This window comes from Bubalus kerabau, chromosome 15 (assembly GCF_029407905.1).
Source record: "Bubalus kerabau isolate K-KA32 ecotype Philippines breed swamp buffalo chromosome 15, PCC_UOA_SB_1v2, whole genome shotgun sequence".
NCBI classification, from domain to species: Eukaryota; Metazoa; Chordata; class Mammalia; order Artiodactyla; family Bovidae; genus Bubalus; species Bubalus kerabau.
In genome coordinates, this window is record NC_073638.1 from 80944154 (window position 1) to 80957154 (window position 13001).

The window sequence follows — 13001 nt, forward strand, 5'->3', positions numbered from 1 at the left end:
TCCTCTGCAATTTTCTGGAAGAGTTTGAGTAGGATAGGTGTTAGCTCTTCTCTAAATTTTTGGTAGAATTCAGCTGTGAAGTCGTCTGGACCTGGGCTTTTGTTGCTGGAAGATTTCTGATGACAGTTTCAATGTCTGTGCTTGTGATGGGTCTGTTAAGATTTTCTATTTCTTCCTGGTTCAGTTTTGGAAAGTTGTACTTTTCTAAGAATTTGTACATTTATTCCAAGTTTTCCATTTTATTGGCATATAATTGTTGATAGTAGTCTCTTATGATCCTTTGTATATCTGTGTTGTCTATTTTGATCTCTCCATTTTCATTTCTAATTTTATTGATTTGGTTTTTCTTCCTTTGTTTCTTGATGAGTCTGGCTAATGGTTTGTCAATTTTATTTATCCTTTCAAAGAACCCGCTTTTGGCTTTGTTGATTTTTTGCTATGGTATCTTGTGTTTCTTTTGCATTTATTTCTGCCATAATTTTTAAGATTTATTTCTTTCTACTAACCCTGGGGTTCTTCATTTCTTCCTTTTCTAGTTGCTTTAGGTGCAGATTTAGGTTATTTATTTGTCTTTTTTCTTGCTTCTTGAGGTATGCCTGTATTGCTATGAACCTTCGCCTAAGCACTGCATTTACAGTGTCCCACAGGTTTTGGGTTGTTGTGTTTTCATTTTCATTCATTTCTATGCATATTTTGATTTCTTTTTTGATTTCTTCTGTGATTTGTTGGTTATTCAGCAGCGTGTTGTTCAGCCTCCATATGTTGGAATTTTTAATAGTTTTTCTCCTGTAATTGAGATCTAATCTTACTACATTGTGTTCAGAAAAGATGCTTGGAATGATTTCAATTTTTCTGAATTTACCAAAGCTAGATTCATGGCCCAGGATGTGATCTATCCTGAAAAAGGTTCCGTGTGCACTTGAGAAAAAGGTGAAATTTATTGTTTTGGGATGAAATGTCCTATAGATATCAATTAGGTCTAACTGGTCTATTGTATCATTTAAAGTTTGTGTTTCCTTGTTAATTTTCTGTTTAGTTGATCTATCCATAGGTGTGAGTGGGGTATTAAAGTCTCCCACTATTATTGTGTTATTGTTCATTTCTCCTTTCATACTTGTTAGTATTTGTCTTACATATTGCGGTGCTCCTATGTTGAGTGCATATATATTTATAATTGTTATCTCTTCTTCTTGGATTAATTCTTTGATCATTATATAGTGTCCTTCTTTGTCTCCTTTCTAAGATTTGTTTTAATGTCTATTTTATCTGATATGAGTATTGCTACTCCTGCTTTCTTTTGGTCTCTACTTGTGCGGAATATCTTTTTCCAGCCCCTCACTTTCAGTCTATATGTGTCCCATGTTTTGAGGTGGGTCTCTTGTAGACTACATATATAGGGGTCTTGTTTTTGTATCCATTCAGCCAGTTTTTGTCTTTTGGTTGGGGCATTCAACCCATTTACATTTAAGGTAATTATTGATAAGTATGATCCCATTGCCATTTACTTGATGGCTTTGGGTTTGAATTTATACTCCCTTTTTGTGTCTCCTGTCTAGAGAATATCCTTTAGCATTTGTTGGAGAGCTGGTTTGGTGGTGCTGAATTCTCTCGGCTTTTGCTTGTCTGTAAAGCTGTTGATTTCTCCTTCATATTTGAATGAGATTCTTGCTGGGTACAGTAATCTGGGCTGTAGCTTATTTTCTTTCATCACTTTAAGTATGTCCTGCCATTCCCTCCTGGCCTGAAGAGTTTCTATTGAAAGATCAGCTGTTATCCTTATGGGAATCCCCTTGTGTGTTATTTGTTGTTTTTCCCTTGCTGCTTTTAATATTTGTTCTTTGTGTTTGACTTTGTTAATTTGATTAATATGTGTATTGGGGTGTTTCACCTTGGGTTTATCTTGTTTGGGACTCTCTGGGTTTCTTGGACTTGAGTGATTATTTCCTTCCCCATTTTAGGGAAGCTTTCAACTATTTTCTCCTCAAGTATTTTCTCATGGTCTTTCTTTTTGTCTTCTTCTTCTGGGACTCCTATGATTCGAATTTGGGGCGTTTAACATTATCCCAGAGGTCTCTGAGGTTGTCCTCATTTCTTTTAATTCGTTTTTCATTTTTCATCTCTGTTTCATTTATTTCTACCATTCTATCTTCTACCTCACTTATCCTATCTTCTGCCTCCATTATTCTACTATTTGTTCCTTCCAGAGTGTTTTTGATCTCATTTATTGCATTATTAATTATATATTGACTCTTTTTTTTATTTCTTCTAGGTCTTTGTTAAACCTTTCTTGCATCTTCATCCTTGTCTCCAGGATATTTATCTATGATTCCATTTTGTTTTCAAGATTTTGGATCATTTTCACTATCATTATTCAGAATTCTTTATCAGATAGATTCCCTATCTCTTCCTCTTTTGTTTGGTTTGGTGGGCATTTATCCTGTTCATTTACCTGCTTGGTAATCCTCTGTCTCTTCATCTTGTTCATATTGCTGTGTTTGGGGTGGCCTTTCTGTGTTCTGGCAGTTTGTGGAATTCTCTTTATTGTAAAGTTTCCTCACTGTGGGTTGTACGGGTGGCTATCAAGGTTTCCTCATAAGGGAAGCTTGTGTCGGTGTTCTGATGGGTGGGGCTGTATTTCTTCTCTCTGGAGTGCAATGAAGTGTCCAGTAATGAGTTATGAGATGTCAGTGGGTTTGGAGTGACTTTGGGCAGCCTGTATATTGAAGCTCAGGGCTATGTTCCTGTGTTGCTGGAGAATTTGTGTGGTATGTCTTGCTCTGAAACTTGTTGGCCTTTGTGTGGTGCTTGGTTTCAGTGTATATATGGAGGCATTTGATGAGCTCCTATCTATTAAAGTTCCCTGGAGTCAAGAGTTCTCTAGTGTTCTCAGGATTTGGACTTAAGCCTCCTGCTTGTGGTTTTCAGTCTTATTTTTACAGTAGCCTCAAGACTTCTCCATCTATAGAGCACCATTGATAAAACATCTGGATTAAAGATGTAAAGTTTCTCCACAGTGAAGGACACTCAGAGAGGTTCACAGAGTTACATGGAGATGAGAAGAGGGAGGAGGGAGATAGGGGTGACCTGGATGAGATGAGGTGGAATCAAAAGAGAAGAGAGCAAGCTACCCAGTATTCACTTCCTTATGTGCGCTCCAAAGTCTGGGCCCCTCAGAGATGTTCGTGGAGTTATACAGAGAAGAGAAGAGGGAGGAAGGAGACAGAGGTGGCCAGGAGGATAAAGGGGGGAATCAAAAGGAGAGAGACAGCTCCAGTCAGTAATCAGTTCCCTAAGTGTTCTCCACTGTCTGGAATACACAAAGAGATTCACAGAGTTTGGTAGAGAAGAGAAGGGGGAGGGAGGAGATAGAGGAGACTTGGTGGAGAAAAAGTAGAGTCCAAAGAGGGTGAGAACAATCAAGCCAGTAATCTCACTCCCAAGTAAAAATGGGTACTGAAGATTGGGTTCTTAAAGGTACAAAATTGATACCAAATAGCAAAGATTAAAAATCTAGAGTAGAGGTTGGATTTTCAAAAATTCAATATTAAAGAAAAAAAGTCACAAAAATTATAAAATATATATGTATGAAGTTTGATTTAAAAAATAAGGTCTCTTTTTTTTTTCTACAAAGTAATAGTAGGCTATAAAAATGAAAATTAAAGGAGTAATAGAGGACTTAAAAATTTAACAAAGTTTAAAAAAAAAAGAAAAGAATGATCATAAAAATAGTAAAAATATATCTAGGACTTTCTCTGGTGTTCTTGTGGGCAGTGTGGGGTCAGTTCATTTTTGGATAGTTCCTTGGTCCGGCTTATATTTCTCAAGATCTATAGCCCCCTTCCTATGTAGTTGGTACTAACTACAGGGTTTTAATCTATTGCACCTGTCACTTCCAAGGCAGGTCCCTTGGTTTTAGCTTCTTCTGTTTGCTGGTCTTTTCAGTGTCTGATTTCCGCCCTGACACAAGGGGTGCTGGTGGACACTTTTTTAGGCTCACTTGTTCAGTCGTGCTGTGAGGAGGGAGGGACACTGAAAACAAATAACACTGGCGTGTGCTCGCAGTGTCTCAGCCATGCTGGGCCTGCCCCCACTCAAGACACGTGTGCCCTCCCTGCCCACACTGCTCAGGCTCTAGGTTGCTCTGCGGGGAACCGTCCGAGCCAGCCCTGGGCTGCATGCACCTCCGAGGTCTAAGCTGTTCAGGTTCAGGTACTCGGGTAAGTCCTCAGAGGCGCAGACTTGGTTGGGCCTGCGTTTTGTGCCCTTCCTAGGTCCGAGACGCTCATGCGACCAGGTGTTGGCGAGTTCTGTTGCTGTGACTTATTGCCTCCCCCATCCCTGCTGCTTGGTTTTCTGGGTGTACAACCGGCACACCTTCTCAGGCGAAGGTTGACCATCCAGAATGCCAAGAAATTTTGGTTAGCTATGAAGCCTTCTTGCAGTTTGGTAGATAATGCCTCTCTGGGGCTGCAATTGCCCCCTTCTGGCTCTGGCTGCCTGTCACCGGAGGGGGATGGTCTGCCGCCTGCTAGCTCTGTTCAGTCCTTTGTTGTGTGAGCGGGCCTGAGGGTGTCTTAGCTTAGGGCTTTTTGCGTAGCTCTAGTCAGACCTTTGTTCTGTGCGTGGGCCTGGTGGTGTCTTAGGTTAGGGATTTTCGCGTGGTAGCTGTCCCACAGTCTGGTTTGCTAGCCCAAGTTAGTTCCCTCAGGTTGCCCTTGGGGCATTCTGGCCCGGGCCTTACTCTAAGCAATGCAGCCCGCACCTCCCTGCCCAGCCCCCGCTTGCTAGGGGTGGATGCAGGCGTCTGCACTGCTTCTCCGCTGGGGGAGTTACCGTTGGGCACTCTGTGCCCAATCTGTGGGTAATCTGTGAGTTTTAATTATTTATTTATTTTTCCTTCCAGTTATGTTGCCCTCTGTGGTTCCAAGGCTCGCCACAGACTTGGCAGTGAGAGTGTTTCCTGGTGTTTGGAAACTTCTCTCTTTTTTAAGACTCCCTCCCCCAGATGGAGCTCCATCCCTACCTTTTTTGCCTCTCTTTTTACTTTTATATTTTTTCCTACCTCCTTTAAAAGACAATGGGCTGCTTTTCTGGGTGCCTGATGTCCTCTGCCGGCATTCAGAAGTTGTTTTGTGGAATTTACTCAGCGTTCAAATGTTCTTTTGATGAATTTGTGGGGGATAGAGTGGTCTCCCTGTCCTATTCCTCTGCCATCTTAGGACCGCCCCTGTGATTTTATTTTAATATGCAGCAAATACAGCAGGGTTTATTCTTGACACAAAATTGGAGGCTTTGCCGTTGGTTCTACTTCCAACATTCACATTAAGTTGAACATTGGGATCAGAATTCTGTGCTTTCTAGCCACTGGATTTTCTCCAACCCAGGGCCAGAGGCAACACTCTCAGAAAATGTCAGAAGATGTAGAGGTACAAGATGAAATCACTGTATGCAATAGTTACTGAATGTGATTATCCAAGCATGCCCCCAAGCTGTCTCCACATTTTCACTCTGGGGGGCAGTTTTGCATAGAGACTTGACTAATGAATATTCAGTTTGTCATTCTTTCCCTGTGGAATCTGGCCTGAGCCAGGGGATTCTGGTTCTCCTGTTCAGGAACTAGGCTGTGAACAGAGATTTCATTGTGAAGGTCTTCAAGGACTTCAGAATCTTGTATAATTCAGTCACCTGTGGCTCAACAGTAAAAAAATTCTCCTGCCAGGGAGAAGACACAGAAGATGCAGGTTCCCTGGGTTGGGAAGATCCCCCAGAGGAAGGCATTGCAACCCACTCCATTTTTCTTGCCTGGAAAATTCCACCAACAGAGCAGCCTGGCAGGTACAGTCTCCAAAGAGTCACAAAGAATGAGACATGACTGAAGCTACTGAGCACAGCACATAAACCAGTTAGTACACTTCATACCAAGGCCTCAGGAGCAGGTCTCAGCAGATCTCTCTTTTCAGGTAGGTAAATTTAAAAATCATGTTTATTACAAATTCTGAAAGAGACAAGCAAAGATATTGAAAACTTAATCAATTCAAATCAGAACTGGCACTTGTCCAGTGGTTAAGATTCTGCACCCTAATGCTGAAGGCATGGGTTCAATTACTGACTGGGGGAGTAATATCTATCCTGCATGCTTTTCAGAGCATGGCCGGGGTGGGGGGGGGGGCAAAAAGTAGTGAACTGTAATCATAATTGAAGTTATATCCACTTTGTTCTCTTTTCAAGTCATTCACTTTTCTACCTGCTGATTGCAAAGTGGAAGTTCTGGTGATACAGCATCAACAGTATTTTCTAGCATTTCCACCGATAGACTGACCTTTTGCACAGAATAACAAAGTGTGACTAAAGAATTCTATTTTACCTTAATTTATAAATAAATGTTTTCTGCAGAATTGATGGATGTTTTAGATGACACACTACACCACATAGGAAACTCTGTGTCTATTCAAGATTCTATGTCTCCAAGTAAGATCTATTCTTACTTAATGCCAATAAAAACAAGTTTTTCTTCCCTTCCTGTTTTTTGTGTTGCCTAGTGTGATAAACCTTCAGATGGAAAGACTTCTGGTGTCAGCAGTCATTCTCTATTGCTGGTGGACACTGAGATCTCATGTTGAGATGCAGTGTTTATCTCTAACACAACCTATTTAGGATAAATTCCATAGTCAGAGACCAATGGAACATACTCTTGAAATCACATCAGCATCTATTTAAAAAATAACTTGCAATATTATTTTTCATTCACATTTTGAGATAAATGATTAACATTTGTATTTTTTTTAATTTTGTTCACTGAGAATCTGTTTTTAGAAAATCTACAAAATAGTTTATTTTGAAAATAAATTTGAGAAAACTATTTTCCAAGAATTAAAATAGTTACCATCAGTAGCAAATTCTAAGTCAAACAAGATTATAAATACATAGGTGAAAACTGGAGCTCTTTTATAGAAACTTTATTTCAGTGGCGAATACTTACCTAATGAAAAAGCTTCGCATCCTTTATATCTTATGATAAGTGGTAACCAGTAATAGACCATGATGCATATCATGGCCTCCATTTTAAAAGCTAACTGCACAAATTGAGATTAGACAATATTTTCTGTTATTGACACTCTTTTTATCCTTCTTAAATTAAGAATGAGTTTATTGAATATATTATCTCATAGTGAAGCTTGCACTGACTTGCTTTATGTGAAGCAAACGAATATTTTGCTTTGAGTGTTGCCACTATGTTTCTCATCAAAAGCTTACTTACGCATTTATTTTAAATGCAGTAGTAGAAGGCAAGAAATAAGGCATAGATGGTGCAACAACATCAGATCAACTCATTAGACCCATATTTGATGTATGGAGCAGAGAATCTTTACTTAATAGAAACAAAAAAGGCAGATGTAAGAGAGTCAGGTTGTTGGAGAGCATATCTGGATTTGTTTAACTGTACAGCTAGATACCATCTGTCCCTGTGTTTTGAATACACAAAATTATAATTCATTTAATATTTTCATCTCAACTATAAAATTTCCAGTAAGGGAAAATGAGTTACTGGGACTAAAATAATTAATCACATTTTAAAAAGTTATTCAAGGGACTTTCCTGGTGGTTTCAGTGGTTAAAAATCTGCTTGTCAATACTGGGAACATGGGTTCAGTTCCTGGTCTGGGAAGATCCCAGATGCTGTGCTGCAACTAAGCCCTTGAACCACAACTACTTAGCCTGTGCGATAGAGCCTGCAAGCTCCAACCACTGAGCCCGCATGCTGCAAGTACTGAGACCGCATGACTAGTTATGTTAGGTTCATTATTTCCACTTTGTGAGAAATAAGTTTATGTGTACAATACTTCATTTAATTTATAAAACACGAAGACACAATTACCTGGTAAAAATCACACAACTAATAATTGGTGGACTAACAAATAACCAAAAGATTAATAGACCAAATAAGCAAACAAAAATACATAAAAAAATTATAAAACCATGTTATTAACTGATATCCTATACAGACAGTGAGTAACTTAATTTCACTGAGCCTAAATTGTCTCATCAGATAAAAAAAAAAGTTTTTTACCCATCTTCCAGGATGCTCCTGCAAAATAATTAAATGATTATTTCAAAATACTTCACATATTTCTGGGCACAGCATATAGAAAGAAAGAAAGAAAACAGAGTGAAGTCACTCAGTCATATCCAACTCTTTGAGATCCCATGGGCCATATTCTGCCAGGCTTCTCTATCCATGGGATTTTCCAGGCAAGGATACTGGAGTGGATTGCCATTTCCCTCTCCAGAGGGAAATGAACATGGGTCTCCTGCAGTGCAGCCAGACTCTTTACCGTCTGAGAGACCAGGGAAGTGTATACTACATACTAAGTAATGTTAAGCTTTCTACTCATTTATCTATATAAATAAACAAATCGAATTTTTTAAAAAATAAAAATGGACTTTAAACCATTTTAGGAAAAGGGGTATATGTTGGAAAGGAAAAAAAAAAAGGCTGTCAGAATAAAACAATAAGGAAGAGTGAGCAATTAGAAGTCAGAATCATAAGAAAGGACTGGTTTGTTTTATTTAGCAGAAGAAAGGAAATGACATAAAGGAAAAAAGATTCAGAGGAATTTTCTCTGATACTAAGGAACAATATTGAAATATAAGACTGCCTGTGGGCAGCTGAAGCAGAAATGGTAATGATTATCAAAGATAAAATTGCGTTTCTGAAAGTGTTCCCCATAGAAAAATGGAAATTCCCAGAAATGATGAAAAAGCCTGGTCTGAGGTGATGACCTGTAGCCGCTAAGGTAAAATAATTGGATATTTCTCTAGCTCATCAACATCTTATAGGTACCTTTTGTTAATCACTGGAAATACCTACACAGAGGCAAGTGCATGTGTATTAAGTATGTATTAATTAAATATTCATTAAATATGTGTAATATGATTAATAATATTAATATGAATACATGTAATAGCATAATACAATAACATGCATTTATTCAATATAAACCATATCTGCAGTGAATAATACATTCATATTTTGGTCAAATAGTTATAAGATCCTGAAACGGGTCTCTGCAGAGTTAGTATACCTGAATTTTGTGAAAAGATAGGAAAACAAGGAAGATCTGAGACTTTTGACTGTTTTTGAACAGAAGTAAACTGATTTTAAATGAAACCTTTAACAATCTGACAGAAAAAAACATGATTTTATCCTCTGTTATTCTCTTTCCATTTTCCCCATTAAAAGAGGAAATCAGCAAAATATATGGCTCCAGGGAATCACACTCATGTGACTGAATTCATTCTAATGGGAGTCTCAGACCGTCCAGAACTCCAGATTCCCTTTTTTTGTGTGTTCCTGATCGTCTATGGACTGACCCTGGCAGGGAACCTGGGAATCGTCATCCTCACCAGCGTGGACTCTCAGCTTCAGACCCCCATGTACTTTTTCCTCAAGCACTTGGCTATCATCAATTTGGGCAATTCTTCTGTCATTGCCCCCAGAATGTTGGTTAACTTCTTGGTTACAAAGAAAACCATATCTTATTATGGATGTGCAGTTCAACTAGGTGGATTCTTAGTTTTTATTGTGGCTGAGATTTTCGTGCTGGCTGCCATGGCCTATGACCGCTATGTGGCTATTTGCAGCCCCCTGCTCTACCGGGTGGTGGTTTCTCCACGGATGTGCCTTCTCCTGGCGGCCCTTATTTACATCTACAGTCTGACCACAGCACTGACGGTCTCTTCCTGTGTGTTTTCCGTGTCATACTGTTCGTCCAATGTGATCAACCATTTTTACTGTGATAATGTCCCTTTGTTAGCATTGTCCTGTTCTGATACCTACATTCCAGAAACAGCAGTGTTTACCTTTTCAGGGACCAATTTGTTTTTCTCTATGATTATTGTTCTAACATCATACTTCAACATCATCCTTGCCATTTTGAGGATACGTTCTTCAGAAGGGCGACAAAAAGCGTTTTCCACCTGTGCTTCTCACATGATGGCTGTCACTGTGTTCTATGGGACGCTTCTCTTCATGTATTTGCAGCCAAGGACCAACCACTCATTACATACTGATAAGATGGCATCGGTCTTCTATACCCTGGTGATCCCAATGCTGAACCCCCTTATTTACAGCCTGAGGAACAAGGACGTGAAGGATGCATTGAAGAGATTCCTGGATAACTCATGTCAGTCATTCAAATCAGTGTAAATTTAAAACTGCAACTATCTCCAGTTAAAGGTTTTATTTGTTCCTGAAAATTTTGCTAAGTGACGAAGCAGTAAATAAAATTCCGCTAATTTTAAGGAAAAATCTTAATCCTTTTAATCTCATCTTTAAATACTAAATTTTCCATACAAAATGCATTAAGTGACTGCAAAAATATATTTATATAAATAATACAAAATTATTTGAAAATAAATACTTTAAAAAATAAAATATAAGTATATACAAGGTTTTCAGAATTTCTAAATATGGAAGATAAAAATGAATGACTGTAGGAATTTTTTTTTGGATGTTTACTATGAGTTAGATTATCTTCTTTGTCACAAATATCTTTTCTTCAACTACTAAAAGTTTCATAATTTTTTGTAGTATTTACCCATCAGCTTTTCAACCAATTGTTAATTTGCATTTTAAATAAATTTGAAAAAAATAAGTTTGTACAGGAAAATTAATGTTGAATACAGAATGCTTAGATATACATGAAAATAGGACATTTGGCAAAACTGACTAAAAATACATATGAAACTTTATTCTATTTTTTCATCCTTTATGTTTCATACGTAAAGCAAAATATCAATGTTCATTCAAATATAAAGTATATAATTGTTTTTCCTAACATAGACTCATATTAAAAAGTTTTGGTTATAAAATCATAACAGCAAATACTTCTTTTAGTGAGAGTCAAGTTCATGAGTTAATTTTCAACTTTACTCACAAATAAGTAGATTATTTGAAGACAGAAAAGTTGTAGTATATAATGTATATATCTGGTTCTCAGGGACAAAGCCAGTAATAACTTGGTACCATTAGCCTTTAGAATTTTATATTTTATTATTTATAATTATATAAAAGTCCATAGGGAATGTTTGTTTTCTTTTATTACGGTTTTATTTAGCTTCATCAACCTAGGTACTTGCAATCAGAGAAGTTTACTTTATAGCAGAAAACAATTCTCTCTGAGTCTGGTTAGGTCAACAGAAATAGATCAACAGGACTAATCTCACACTTGTATTTCTACCAATTATCTGCAACCTATTTAATTAACTTAAGTTAGGAATTTAAGTTAAGGAAATCTGTCCTGAGTATTCATTGGAAGAACTGATGCTGAAGCTGAAGCTCCAATACTTTGGCCACCTAATGCAAAGTTGACTCATTGAAAAGGGATGTTGGGAAAGATTGAAGGCAGGAAGAGAAGGGGACAGCAGAGGATGAGATGGTTGGATGACATCACTGATTCAATGGACATGAGTTTGAGCAAGGTCCAGGAGCTGGTGACAGACAGGCCTGGCGTGCTACAGTGCATGGGGTCACAGGGTGTTGGACATGACTGAGAAACTGAACTGAAATGAAGTTAAGAATGAAAACTGTAGTGTTTCTTACTTCTTAATTTGGTTGACATATATGTATTTTCTAAAATAATTATGTTGTCACTTGTATTAGCTTCTGAACAGTGCTATAATAAATCATCACCAATTTAGAAGCTTGAAACAATGTGAGCTTCTTGTCCCATAATTTTGGAGGTCAGAACTTCACAATGAGTCATCCAGACCTAAAATCAAGGTATCAGAAGATTGTATTCCTTTCAGAACCCAAATAGGGTTCAATCTGTCTCCTTGCCTCTCCCAGCTCCTGCAGGTTCCACATACCTTGCCTGGCGTTCACCTTCCATCCAACAAAGCCATCATTCTAACCTCTGATTTCACTGACACATCTCCTCTGCTTCCTACTTTTGCATCTTTCTCTCCCTGTGACTACTTTTGACTCACTCACATAAGGCCCTTTACTTAATCACATTGGCAAATCTCTTTTTTGCTTTAACATTTCCATTGGAGGATAATTGCTTTACAATATTGTGTTGGTTCCTGCCATATGTCACAGAATCGACCACAGGTGAACATATAGCCCCTCACTCCTGAACCTCCCTTCCATCTCCCAAGGTTTGGGAATACCGTTGGAAGTTAGGAAAGACTTGAAACAGCAACCAGAAGGACCTCTCATTCTGTAGCTGCAATAGAGACAGTAAGTATGAGCCCAGCTCTGTAATATAAGGATGCCCTAGGCAGAAAGCACTGCAAGTGTGTTAATCTTGGAGGTGGAGGTCATAAATAAATCCTTTCAAGATCATGAAAATAAGAAAAGCCATTCAAATTTCCCAAATTCAGAATAGCAAATGCCATTTTACAAATTTAAAACCAAAAACCTACTAAAAGGCCCTGCCATTTTCTCGTAATGCCTTTTGTTTTGAAGGACTGTGATCAGGTATCTCCATTATTTTACATATGTTATCAAAATACTCAGGTTTAAAAGATGTTTCTAGTTCAATAACCAAAAAGATAATAGAAACTGGTCCCACTTATGTTTTTTTTTTTTCTTTTCTTTTCTTTTTCATTTAAAAGCAAACTTGAGTTTTAAGGTTTTCAGTGAAGATTTGCTTGTCTCTTGGTCAGAAGAGGTTACTAATGATTGAAAAAAGAATACTTTATGAGCTATTATGGGTAAGTTTAGTTTGAGCAGCTACTGCTCCCACCCTGGAAGTCCACAACAATTGACTCCATTTGTCTACATTGTCATACCTGCATCTCTACTTTCCAAAGGGCTGTTTCCATAAGCCACTTCTATGGAAATGAAAAAGTCCATTCAAAGATATCATTCAAAATATAAGTAGGCTGAACTAAAAATTGGATATATAGGTAGAAGTGGTCAAAATGAAAACAAAAACGATTTGATGATCAATTTCTGCTACAGGATATATGTGGCAGATTTTGTGTCACTTCAATGA

The 13001-nt window shown here is 37.9% G+C and overlaps 1 protein-coding gene across 1 annotated transcript; it reads left to right on the forward strand.

Moving 5' to 3' along the window:
- Positions 1-9259: 9259 nt before the first annotated feature.
- On the forward strand, positions 9260-10207 carry LOC129628513 (olfactory receptor 8J2-like). The gene has a single exon (XM_055547952.1). The coding sequence runs from the start codon at positions 9260-9262 to the stop codon at positions 10205-10207; it is 948 nt and encodes a 315-aa protein (XP_055403927.1).
- The last annotated feature ends 2794 nt before the right edge of the window (positions 10208-13001 follow it).